The sequence below is a fragment of the Vanellus vanellus genome, assembly GCF_965231255.1.
Source record: "Vanellus vanellus genome assembly, chromosome: 1".
Classification (NCBI taxonomy): domain Eukaryota; kingdom Metazoa; phylum Chordata; class Aves; order Charadriiformes; family Charadriidae; genus Vanellus; species Vanellus vanellus.
Genome location: NC_138905.1, coordinates 189779717 through 189792809, shown reverse-complemented (window position 1 = coordinate 189792809; position 13093 = coordinate 189779717). Strand labels below are relative to the sequence as shown.

Below are 13093 nucleotides of genomic sequence, written 5' to 3'. Positions count from 1 at the left end.
GAAGATTTTTATGTGCAAATACAAACTTTGCTTGTCACAGTAACAAACTGTTTGGTGTCTACAGTTTTATTTGGTAACTCTTGTGGCTGTGAGTTGGATGCGTTATGTAGTCTTAAATGTCCATCAGCAATTCCGTATTATTACAGTTGTTAGTAACGTTATATGTGGAAAATTGTTTGGACAAAAAGCCTTCAAAGTTACAGGTTGTTTGCTTTCACTCAGTCACCTTTAACTCTGGTTGATTTTTAGTAATCTCTTCTTTCCCCCCCTCCCTTCCCGGAGCTGCTAGCACTATAGACTTCATGAACTGTCCAAAAAAAAGCTGTTGTTTCTGCTTTGTATACCAGCAGTAAAGATTCTGGAATCGTTGCCTATCTGGCAAACTTACAGATGCATGAGGCAAAAATAGAATGCAGCTTGTTCTCTGCAGCCTCTACTATTAAAGCAAATACCTAAGTAAGATTTAGGAAGGATTAGATACTTAACACTTCTACAGCGCTTTCCATTTGTGGTTCTCTGAAGTGCTTTACAACTGCTAATTCTCAGCATCCCCACGTGTGAGATTAGAGATGCAGAAGGACCACTTTGGTAGTCTGCCTGGTGTCTAGCAGCAGCCGATTAATAGCGCATGGCTCTTTATCCCCTCTGAATGGGAAGTGAAGAGTAGTATATCTTTCACGAAGGGAAGGCAGATGCCAGGCTGGTGTTTGTTGGGATGTGTTTGTGACCTTGGGGTTTCTTTCTGGGTGTTTGAGGCCCCAGGGAAATCGGAATGTTGTTTTTAACCCTTGGTCAAGGACAATGCCTCTAATTGAGCCTATATTTGCTCAGTATCTTCTAAGTTATGCAACAGCATCCTGAATTTAGAGCCTGGTTGTACAAATTCAGAAACGATGGAATAGAATTATGGGAGCTAATATTAGCCTCCTTTTGTGGATAAGAGACTGATGCACAGGATGGTGGTGGTTTGCCTCTTGTGCCACAGGAGCACTATGGTGGATGACATTATCAAGGCTGAGCAATCAGTGTTAGACGCTGAGGTGAAGTGCCTGAAGAATGAAATGGAATATGTTTTGTTGCAACGTAAAGCCATTTTGAATGCTATGGCAGGCCCTGTTCTCCTCTCAAGAAGAACTTAATTAGGTTGGAAAGGTTATGGAAGAGAGGAACATTGGTAATGGGCACGTTTCTGTACAAGCAAAGAAGTGGTTGCTTGGCGGGGCTGTATGACGGAGGTCTAGAAAAATTGCATAGGTGGGAAGAGGTGAATAGAATGCAGTTAAACGCTGTTTCTGGTAACTCGAGAAGGGTGGGGGTACCAAATGACCATTTCAGAAATCAGAATGAAGACAAACCAAAAGAAATCCTTTTTCACAAAATGTTAACACCTTGTTGCAAGATTTCAAGGGGTGCCAGACATTCACAGAGCATCCCACAGCATGAGACACACAACCAGCAGTGTCTTGGGAGCATCTCTAGTCAGAGAGTGTCTCTAAGTGGTACACCATGGAAAAGTAGGCAAGGAGAAAGGTGACCATTCACCCTGCTTTTATGCTCTTTTTTCCTCGCATGTTCCACTGGCTGCTTATCAATGACAAGGCGCCAGGTTAGAAATACACTTATGAGACTCTGCTTGCAGATGCATGACTCTAGACCCAGGGAGAAGTTTCAGGAAAAAGCTTTTGCCCAAGTATGGTATTATACGGTTGACTAAGGATAACAGGACCTCTGCCATGCTGTAGGTGAGGCTGAGGGAGAGACTACTGAGCAGAACGAACCATGAGGCTCATTCGGAATGGTAGATCTTGTATGTCTTTTGTGGTTGTAATGTGCTGATGATAAGTTGCAGTCTTGTTTTGCTGAATTAAGCTTCTGTTGCTTGAAAATAAATATTTTCACAAAGCTTAGGTTGTCCCTTCTATATTTGCTTTTCTGTCTGGGTCGCACCTATTCCTGTATCTATAGACTTTGAGAGTTTATTAAGCTCTCCAGGTACCTTCCTATAAACATGTTTTGTGTTTATAGGATAACCTGTAGGAACCGTGGAAGATAAGTGGAACCAGCATGCTGTGCTCTTCCCATATTTTAGGACTTGTTATTCTGTTTCAGTTTTTTAAAAATCCATTGTCTGATAGAAGGTTCTTTTATTCCTTTTCTATCAGAGTGGAAAAAAATGAATGGCATGTTAGTTAGAGGCAGGAGTAGGAAGTCATTTCGACTGATGGAAAAAGGAGACTTCAGCAGTGGGAGTATTCTTATAGTAGATGCTTCCCTTTTAATTCCACTTTCCCCCTGTTTTGAATGACTTAATTGCTTAAGTGAAAGGAATATTTGTTGACTGCATAATGTGAAATGAAAACAACATGTCCTCACACTGAGCAAGGAACTTGCCTAGTCTGTTTCCCTTTGCCTTGTTAAAAGAGAAGTCATGAACTTCAAACTCTTCATTTAGGTTCTAGGTTTGTCACATTGCCTTGCCAGTGAGAGGAGCTGTGACTGCCTGTCTGGTCTGTCACCACTTATTAGCTGAACTGGAGTAAGTCCTGGCATCGTGCTGTGTTGCTGAACCTTAAATGGGGGCCTGAGGTGTTTGGTTACATCAATTGATTTTATTCTGGTAGTGGTGTTTGTATGAGCTTTGCGTTTCTGTTCCCCAGCAAAATGAAGGGGATGTGGAAACCTCCAGAAAATGAAGAGAGCTTTGGGCAGCAAGGAAGACAGAGGAGAAGACAAAGGCGCCCATTCTGGAAGAAATTTAAGAAAAATGGTGGCAATTGTAGTGTACAGAGAACTCAAAATGAAGCCAATGGACCAGAAAACGACGTGTGTGAAAAGGAACATGAAAAACAGTGTGCCTTGGCAGCTCAGCCGCATGTGAAGGACATGGATCCTCTCAGCGTTCTGGCAAACGGTGATGTTGGTAAGATGAAGGAACTTGGAGAACTTTTATTTTACAAAGTACTGCTGAAGTGATTACTGACCTCTTGCATTACTAGCAACTTCTGGGGAGAGCTGGGGATTTCCAAAAACTGTGTAAACTCTGTCCTTGATTGAAAGAGGGCTAACTGTGCATGTTTAAAATGGGAAAACTCTCTCTTAGTTGGATGCATTGATGCAAGGCCTTACAGTATTGACTATGTTGTCATATTTATCTTCTCATTGTTGCTAACAAAAAAAGCCCAGAATTAATGTATTGTGGCTAGAATAGTGCCAGGGCCAACAGGGTCATAGAAGCTTGAAGGTAGTCCAACATCCCTGCACCTAAAACTTGCACTTAGAACTTCCTTTTAAATGGAAATTTCCGTAGAGAAATATCCTGATTCAGGACATGGTCTAAGAAAATTCCCAGTGTGATTATTGTGAAGGAGCAGGTCAGTGCTTTATCTAAAGGAAGTAGGGTAAATCTTGCTTTTTGGGGAGCTTCTGCCCTAGTAGGCTTGACCTGTCATGGAGGAAACTGTCTCTGTATTCTAGAGGTCTTTGAGATATGTGCATATGTCTGACTTGAATTCATGTCTACATGTCCTGGTAGGAGGAGCTAAAGGTAGTAGATTTGGCTAAGATACAGTCTGGAAAGAAGCTGAAATACAAAGTCATTGAAGAGGAATTAAAATTCTGATTTGGAAAGGCTGACACAAGAATCTTTAAGATACTACTAGCATTAAGCATGTCTACATAAATTTGCTTGCAAGTCAATTTGATCTTATTATAAACACATAGGGGAAAATCTGTCAGACTACTCTTATGTTTTCCTGATTTTTCTGTGAGAATTAGGAAGAATTAAATTTTATTTTGTATCATCAAAAATGCTTAATCTGAAGGGGACAAGATGTTGGGAGACAGGGTGTAGGTGTGTCTTGGATTTGAAAAATAACCAGCTGGATACTTATTTATCTTAGCTTTTTATGTTTTAAAATACATTACTAGCTTTAAATCAATATTTAGCTAACAAACCAAAGAGGGTTTCTGGGCTTTTAATGGAGCACCTCAATTCTATCTTTGTTTTAACAAGTACTTTACCATAATAATCTTATTTTACCTGTAAACTTCTGATTAGGAAGGCTTTTTTTGTCCAAAACACTTAGCTGGAAGAGTCAGCAAAGGGAGTGGTTTGGGCCATAGGGAAGTGATGCCATAGTAACTTTAGGAAGGAGAGGAAAAGAAATAGCATGTGACTTGGTGCAAGTTAGATGCTGAACTTTTTGCTTGCTTGTCAGGATTTTGGAAGTGCTGCCATAAAATTTGTGTGCAGTATTATTTCTGACGTAAATACTGTACAATAGTCTAAAGGACTTATGTTGCTAAACTAGTGTGTAAAATAAGATCGCTATAAAGCCAGAAGAAGAATAAAGCACTCTAACAATCAAATTATTTTTAAAGACTATTAAATATCCCTTTGTGGTTTTGAAAGTAACAGTATTTAGAATGTGAAAACATGGATTTCCTTGTATGAGTTAAGTGAATTACTTAAAATGTTCAGCACTTTTCTTTTAATTCTGGTTTTTGCTGTATTATCTAATTTAGTCTTGATAATCTCCATGCGTGTGTTCTCTGAAGTATTGCTGCGTAGCTTTTTATTTTTTTTTGTAGTGTGTCTTGTTTCCCCGTGCTGGCAGCAATATCAACTCTCCAGATATAACTATTTATAATATAGTCAGCAGTGATGCAGTACTCTTAGAATATGGCAAGTAAGCTGGCTTATACGCTAGCTATTTTTAACAACAAGTCTAGAAGGCATCCCCTGGAAAGATGTCTGATACTGAGTTTTTTCCTCTTGAAAACATAATCTTCAATTAGTGGGAACAAGAACACAGCATCCCTATGCAATTTGTTTATTCCACTAATCTCTGCATATTGGGAAACTTAAGTATGCTTAAATATAACTGTATTTCCCCACAGCATCTGTGTATTACTTAATGATAAAAAGTCTAATTATACCAAAGTACAGCTAGTAACTTCTGTTGTAACAGGTAGAAAAGGAGTGTGGTGCTTGCTTATTACACATTATTAAAGCCAGTTGCAGTTTTTTACACTATTGAGAAATATAACAATAACAAATACAATATAACTAAGTAGAATTTAAAAAAAAAAAAACATACAACTGAAGTCTGTGATTTTACTGTATAGGTACATTTTGTGAAATATTTAAACCTTTTCAACAGCAACAGCCCTTTCTCTAGAGAGAATGTATTTTTTACATAATGCGTTCACTTAAGTTCTGATTGTGGCTAATTCCTTCAAAGCTAAGAAATTGAGCTGGAGATGAGAAAACAGAACTTGATTTACGAGCAGAAATGAGGTAAGATGATGAGCCTATCAGGTGTAAAATTTTGAGGGATCCACTGACCAGAAACAGTCAGTCAGTTTTACTCAGTAGTGCATAACGCTTCTTCTGAACGGGATACTCATGAAGAAAAAAATGTATTCCAGTAAATGTTTCCCTAATTTGCTAAAAAGCAAATTAAAAGAGATACTTTAAAATTTAAATTAAAGAAAATAAAAAGCAAAGGCACCCAACCTCAGTATGCACTCAACATTTTGGATAAGATAGAAAAAAGCAGCCATGAATCAAAACAACTTGAAGTAAATGATATTTTTATAATTGCCTAAGTATATGCAGGTGCTCTGTATTATCTATTAGAAAAACGCACTGCATTTACCATGAACTTCCAATGTCATTGCGAATTGGCATGATTACTAAATCAGTGAGAATCTACTCTTTCTCAAAAAGAGCTCAAAGTAAAAAGAGGCAGGTAAGCAGTTTAGATAGATACCTGTGTATTTATCTAAAAGTTGCTTTACCAAACTGCATGAACTCCAATGAATCAAATTGCCGATCATGAATGAAATGTTAGGGGAGAATAGGGAAATATTTGTGATTTAAAATAAAGATCTCAAAAGTGTTTATTTCAGTAAAATCTTAAGTGTGAGGCAGCTGTCCTGTAGGGCAGGCTTAGGCAGGGGATGGGAGACAGCACAGCTCTTTCTTTGTGAAAACAAGATTGCAACCAGTCTTTTTTTAGTAGTCTCAACAGGATAGTTTCTCAAAATATTTCTAGTAGTGTTATGTGTGTCTGTATGTATATATATGTATATATGAAATTTGTGTGCGGGTGTATTACTGAAAAGCATTTCCTAGTTTTTCTGCTAACTCTCTAGCATGGTTTACCTGAGAGTCTTTTAAAGATTTTTAGTGCATATAAATCCTTTGTTTCAAAATAAAGCCATCGGAATTCTACATGTTTATTTTTAGGAATCTTTTTCTGGTAGAGCTCTGTTTACCTAGTATCCTAAATTTCAGCATTTTTGGTACACTTGCCTCCTATCTTCCCAGTATTCTTTTTGGGGTAGTTTGAGACTGTAATACTTGTATGTCTGTAGTGCTCGGGGGTGGGGGGGGGGGGGTGTTAAGTATCAAATGGTCTGAAGTACTGCTGACAACTGATCATCTAATTTGTGGCTTTGGTTCTCAATGTCCCCTTATGAACTTTTTTACTATCTAAAAATTGCTTTGTTCTTAAATTCTCGCTTTGAGTGAGCCTAATTCTCCCTCTTTCCCCCCTCTCCCCCCCCCCCCCCTTTTTTTTTTTTTCTTTTTCCCCTGACTGGCTTTTGAATCCTTCTCCTCCACCCCCCGCCTCCACAGGACTATATCCAGCAAGACTTCAAAACATATTATAAAATCCTGTCTCTCTCTTTACCTACACTTGATAATAAAACCTATAATTACGTTTGGTATGTGAAGAAAGAACCAGAAAGCCCAAGCTCTTGTTCAGGAAATTTATTTTTTTTATTGCTTCTGTAGCTTTGCTGGCAGGACTGTAAACCAGTGGTGAGATGACTTTGCCACTGAATGTCTGTAGACAAGTATGGAGCTTTTTTATCAGTCCATGGTGTTGAGCAATGCCGCTCGACATCGGTCTTGCATGGTGGTGAGATGGGGATTTAGCAGCCAGGCTGGCTGTTGGCACGCAGGAGTACTGGGAAAAATCCCTCTTGACTTTTTTCTCCCTGCAGAATCCGACAAGGAAGAAGCCGTAGCCGAAGATGGGAGACAGGAAATGGCTGTTGTTCCCAAGCAGGTCACCTCTGCCTTGAGTTCGTTGGCGGCCAACTACGGCAGTGCTTCTGACAGCGAGCCTGATGGTGCGTAGGAGTGTGTCCTCTGCCCTTCTCTGCCCCCCTTCTACCCTACGTCACTATGCTGGTGTGGACTGCAAGCAATGATAAGAACTGATCACAAATGACCCTTCTTTGGGAAGGTTGGGGGACCTCACCTCTTCTGTATTACGTCCTTTGCCAGCTCCCATCCGATTGTTCAGGTCCCATTTATTTATAAATGCAGCATGTATAAGTGCAGTAGCCCAGTAGTAGCTCTTTATGGCTGAATCCCCAATTGCAGAAAGCTGCAGATTACCAGTGCCAGGCAGAACCTACATAGTACTTAGAATTTCTTGAGAAAAAAAACTCTTAAGAGAAATCAAAGGAGTTGCAGAAGAAAATACAACACGTAAGCTGTGGCTAATATTTACCAAAGGTGTTAATGTAACACCAGTTCAGTGGCTGTATCTCCAAAACACTTGGCCATGGAAATGCCTTTTGATTTCTGGCCTGTCTACCAGTGTTATGGTTCTGAGCTGTCTTGTACCTGTTGATTTTCAGGCTTGTACAAGTAAAGAGACAAGCTTGTAACAGGTTATGCACAGGGATGTTTCTTCAGTCTGTGTACGGATCCTTTCCAGTTTGCTTTCAGTGACAGTGCATGCTGGTACTGGTGTAAGCCATGCATAAAGACAGCCTGGGAGGAGTAAAAGGATATGCCATTATTCTGTTCCTCTTGTTTCCCCATTCCTCCCTCCTCCCGTTTTTGAGCACTAACGGGTTACTGGGTGAGCCATTACTTTTTCCCAGTATGGTGATACCTCCCGGTCTCAGAGAAGCACCTGGACAAAACACAGCACTTCTGCAGACAGCCAGTGCACGGGGATGGCTTTGACCACTTGGCCTGTCCCGCATCTAATGCCTCCCCCCTGCCTCCCTAGCTCTACAGCGTACTTTAGAAAGCCTTAAACAGTGTTTCCTGAAAGATTGAGTGGTTTCTTCCCTCCCTTCTTTGCTTGCCTTTTCTCAGCAGCATGTCCTGGGTTGAAGGGGAGCCATAAAATGTCTTTGGTTTAGGGTGTGTGTCATCAAATTTCCCAAGCCTTTTTTCCCTTAGTTGGGGGAAGAAAAAGTAGCCTGTTTTCAGTATCGCTTCAAATCATGTTTGAATAGTGCCAAAAAAAGCTGTTATGCTCACCCTGTGAACTAATTTCCGTGTCCTTAAGGGCTTTTTCCATAGAAGGCTTCTGTGTGTTGCAATAAGACTTGAACTCTGTAGTATTTGGATTTTGTGCTTCTCTGAGTGTATGCATCAGTGTATAGTAGAGAACTGCTGCTGTTTTTGCAGATAGTTACTATAGAAGTCCTACACAAAATTACAGAGAGCATCTAGCAGGCAGGGAATTGAACTTGGGCATCCTCTGCCCTAATTGTATCACAATTTTCTCAGCAGCCAAATTTGCAGCAAGCTATATTGTTATCACTTAGAAAGTACATTGCTTCTGCTTCACAAGGCAGAGGTTTGAAAATCTTGGTGAACTCTTACTACTTCTATTTTTTTTTTTTATATTGCAGAATTTAAATATCTTGTTTTCCTTTCTGTGAATGTTTAAAGATTATTCTTTGTATTTTACAAGAAACCCCAAACCAAACAAAAACCTGCCTTCCTCCAAGTAAACCTTGAACATCTTCACATCAGGTTATGTGAGCAAGAATAGTACTAACGAACTGCCAGTGCATGAGGATATAAGCATGTTAAAGAGGCTTTTAAGTTTGAGATGAAAGTCTGTTCTTTTTCTTTAAGAAATCCCTGTCAAGACTGCAACAAAAGCGGAGAAAAAGGAGGCTGCGCTCAGAGATACGCCTCAAACTACTTATGTTCCTTCGAGTCAAAACCCAAATCAAAAATGTCCAGAATATGCAGGCACGACGTTAAGAAGCTCCAATTCAAATGCACGTCGCCCCAGAGGGCCTAATAACTGGGGCAAGAAAACATTACCTCTCGTTCCGAAGCGCCGTCCAACTCTGCTGGAAATGGTAACAGTCTTAGTGCTAAAATAATGCATCCTGTATAAGAGAACTATTTGCGAGCAGTTCTCCTCTTCCCTGTGGGAGGTTAAAGCAGTCTGTTAGCAAAGGTCCTGTCTTAAAAATAGCGAAGGGAGCGTTTCACTCGGAGAAGGTGTAGATGATGAAATAGACAAATAGAAATACTCCTGTGCGTTCAGGTAATGACCGACTTTGGTGAGCAAGAGACGACAACTCGGTCACGTGCCTCAAATGAGCTGTACAAAGGACAAAACCTTTATTCATTTCTCCCTCTCCCCTTCCTGTGGTATATCCAGTTGGTTTTGTTTGTGTGTGATCCTATCAGCCTTATTCTGAACTTCCTTCCTTTTCTCCTGGTTTTGCTATTCAGCTGCTTTTCCCCTGATATAGAGGCTCACAATTTTTTCAGATGCAGTCAGAGATCCTGTTGATAAGGGTGTTGGTGACTTCTTGAAGAGCAGGTTGGTGTCTCAGAAGGCTAAAAAGAGGTTTGTAGGGGTGAGTCTGAGGTGTTCTGGTTCTGTTCTCAGTAACAGTGCAAAGCATCCTATTTGGAAGCTTGGTGGCTTTCTTTAGTATAAGCAAAATTTTGAAGCTTTTACAGCATTTAGTACTCAAAAGCAGTATCAGATAGGTAGACTACCGTTGTGATTCTGCAAATAGCCAGCATAAAGCTCCCTCGTCAAAGGAAGACTTGCTGTGGGCAGAGCACAGGAGAAAGCACGGTTCCACTGACATAAGGGCTGTGAAACAGCACAGGATGTTTAGGCAAGAGATACCTGATAAGGCACATCTCAAGCTTCAGATGTGGGAGAAATTCCTTGATAGTCCTCTTAGCACATACTACTGTTGCTGCCAAGAATTAAAACTCCTAGTGACTGAAAAGGAAATGTTTGACCTTTGTGTAGCTCCCTGAGCGTGCAGTCGTCTTTATCTCTTGCTCTTCAAAGTTGTTGGTGATCAAAGCAGCGAGGACTCTGGAAAAAAGTCATATGAAGTCCCACATGCTGAGAGAAGCTGGCAGAATATTGGAAACCTAAATTGTAGCTTTCCAGTATAGACTATTTTCTTAAAAAAAAAATGCATTTTGATGTTTTGGGTTTTTTGCCATTTAATGTTGCTCAAAACTGTTGTTAAAGGATGTATACTGTGGCTGTGAATCGCAGAGGAGTGCCTGAGATTCGCAGGTAGGCTGCCGCGGTCAGAAACGGTCAGTGTATAAAAACCTTGAGGAAGAAAAGTTGAAATTTTAGTGAGTCACTGCTGAGAATTTATCCAAAAAGGAAGGAAGTGGGATTGCTAAGAAAAGGATGTTGTATCAGTGAAATGATGCTTTGAAAAAAATAAAAGTGGAGGTAGGAGAATAGCTGCAGATGTCTATTTGAAGTCATTTGGCAGTGAGCTTGGGCAGTATTGAAACGTATTTATTGTAGCCACGCAAACAAAAATGTGTGTTTTGCCATTCTGTATGCTGACAAAATAAAAAGCTTATGTAGCATCGCTCCACTGATACCCATCCCTGCATTAAAAAAATATAATACAAAGGTACAGTCTTCGGTGCATCCCATCGGTGCCTTTATTTGGCCTCTTTGGAATTCAGCAGTTTCTCACAGTCCAGCAAAGAGAACATCACTATGCTGTCCTTTCTCTGCCCCAATGTGCATCTCTTAGTTCAGATGGGAGACTTCTGAAGGCTCATTTTAGGTGTCAGCTGCTTGTAACACCTCTTAGTAACTAGTCTAAATAGAAACATGCGCACACTTTAATGTGGCTGGTTAAACCACTGTTGAAACTTGTAACAACAACAACAAAAAATGCTTCTCTGTGACATTGCAAGCCAAATTTAGCTAGGATGTGTAGTACAGTTCTCCTGCAAATGATTAGGTAGTTACAGATTTAGCCACTTGCTTTAAACTTGTTGTTTGTTCAGAGTACTGGTTCAGCTGACACAATGACAAAAGGTCCTTCAGCCTTCTGGCTGATTTCCTCCCCACTCCTCCCCCTCCTCCCCCAATACCAAAATGAACTTTAGTAAGATTAAAAGAGATGAAGGAGGCCTCTAACACTTTGATTAAGCTATTAGACTTAGGTTGGTGGATTATACCCCAAACCAGTTATTGTTATTTAAATCCATAGTCTGGTACCTGATGAAATGTGCCCTTTTACTTGTGTTTATAAATGTCTTTTACTCATAGGAGTTTTATAATAAAAAATGCATGGGATATTAAATTGCAGATACAGTGTAACCTAGAAAGTGTAAAAGATGCTAGTAGACTTCCTATCCTGATGTACTGGAATATGTGGCCTGGAACGTGTTCTTTGTTTCAGGTGTTAATTATAGTCCGTGATATAAAAACATCGTCATCTGGGTCTACAGTCAGATAACTGGGGGGGAAAAATCCTGTTTTTTAGGTATATTCCATGACCACCATAGACCTCCATTCTACTACCTGAGCGAACTCTGACTGACAACTTAATCCAAACAGTACCATCAGATTTCTCAGCTTGTTGTACCTGCCTTAGTGCATTAATGGTGCTAATTGAGTGGTGCTTAAACATGTGCATGTTGGGCACATGAGTATTTTTCAGCCTTTTCAGTGGTAGCCACGTGCCAGTATCACAGTATGCTAGGGATTGGAAGGGACCTCAAAAGATCATCTAGTCCAATCCCCCTGTCGGAGCAGGAACACCTAGATGAGGTTGCACAGGAAGGCGTCCAGGCGAGTTTTGAATATCTCCAGAGAAGGAGACTCCACAACCTCCCTGGGCAGCCTGTTCCAGTGCTCTGTCACCCTCACTGAGAAGAAGTTTCTTCTCAAATTTAAGTGGAACCTCTTGTGTTCCAGCTTGAATCCATTACCCCCTTGTCCAGTACCATAGTGAACTGTGGCCATTATGAGCCTCTATCACTAGAAGTGATGTTTGACCACCAACCTGCACTGCTCTGGCAGTCTGCTACTGCCCAGAAGGGCAGCTCCCTCCTCTGGATGCCTGGTCCCACCTCATCCTCTCTGCTATGCTAGGCTTTTTGCTGACCATGGTCAGTTTTTGACACCACACCTTCCCGCAAAAAAAAACCCAGAACGCCCTGCTACTTGCTGCTAATTGTCAGGTTCATTTTCTCATGGCTGGTGAGTTGAACTGATGCAGGAAGGGGTCTGATCAGCGTGAGCTGGTGTGAGGGAGGGGACAGCAGACCCTTAGGTCGCCCAGCCCAGCAAGCTGTGCGGTAGTGCCGTCAAACACGCTTGCTGGCTCTGCCAAAGCCCCAGTCAGTTGGTGGGAAAGCACCCAATAAGGGAATACATGGCTTTGCTGTGCTGTCTGGTAAGGCAGTCTCCTGCTCCGTGTGTCCAGGGCTCCTATGAGAGAGCCAACTATTTAAATTTGGAGATGTTAAAAGTTACTGAGTAGAGCCGTACGTCTTGCTAGGGTTGTATCAGCCACAGAGCAATAGAGGGAAATGTGCCTCACCTTTCTCTTCTTTCTTTCTTTCCAGTTACTGGCCCAGGATATCCGACACGAAAGGAATGTGATTTTGCAGTGCGTTCGATACCTCATCCAAAATAACGTGTTTGGACTTCATTTTAAAATGGAACCACAAGCTGAAACGGAGACTGAACAGTCCTCTGCAACTACAGCAGAGTCTTTGACGGACAAAGTCGATGAATCTAATTGTTCTTGTAGCTCGAACCTTCAGTTAGCGGGAGGAGAAGATGATGCATTATTAATAGCCCCGGGTGAGAAAGCACCTGTGGATCAGACTTCACAGATGGATCACTTGGCAGATGAGGACACATGGGAAACCCCATCAATTCAGTGTGAAGAAGCACTGTAGAGGACGTCTGTTGTGGACAGTAAAGCAAAGGTTCACGTTTTCTACCTGACTGATGCTTTTTGAAAGGCATCAGTGTAACAGAATAATCATTAAAGTACATACTGA

General features: G+C 41.0%; 1 protein-coding gene across 1 annotated transcript in view; it reads left to right on the top strand.

The window, feature by feature from the left end:
* Window positions 1-13093, top strand: part of NUFIP1 (nuclear FMR1 interacting protein 1) — a gene marked incomplete at its 5' end in the record, with an annotated part of 25364 nt that extends 12271 nt beyond the window's left edge. The window contains 4 exons of the mRNA XM_082495055.1: window positions 2658-2920; window positions 7018-7146; window positions 8906-9138; window positions 12650-13093. Coding sequence (XP_082351181.1) covers window positions 2658-2920; window positions 7018-7146; window positions 8906-9138; window positions 12650-12988 — 964 coding nt within the window. The 3' untranslated portion in view covers window positions 12989-13093. The remainder of the gene's footprint in view (window positions 1-2657; window positions 2921-7017; window positions 7147-8905; window positions 9139-12649) is intronic.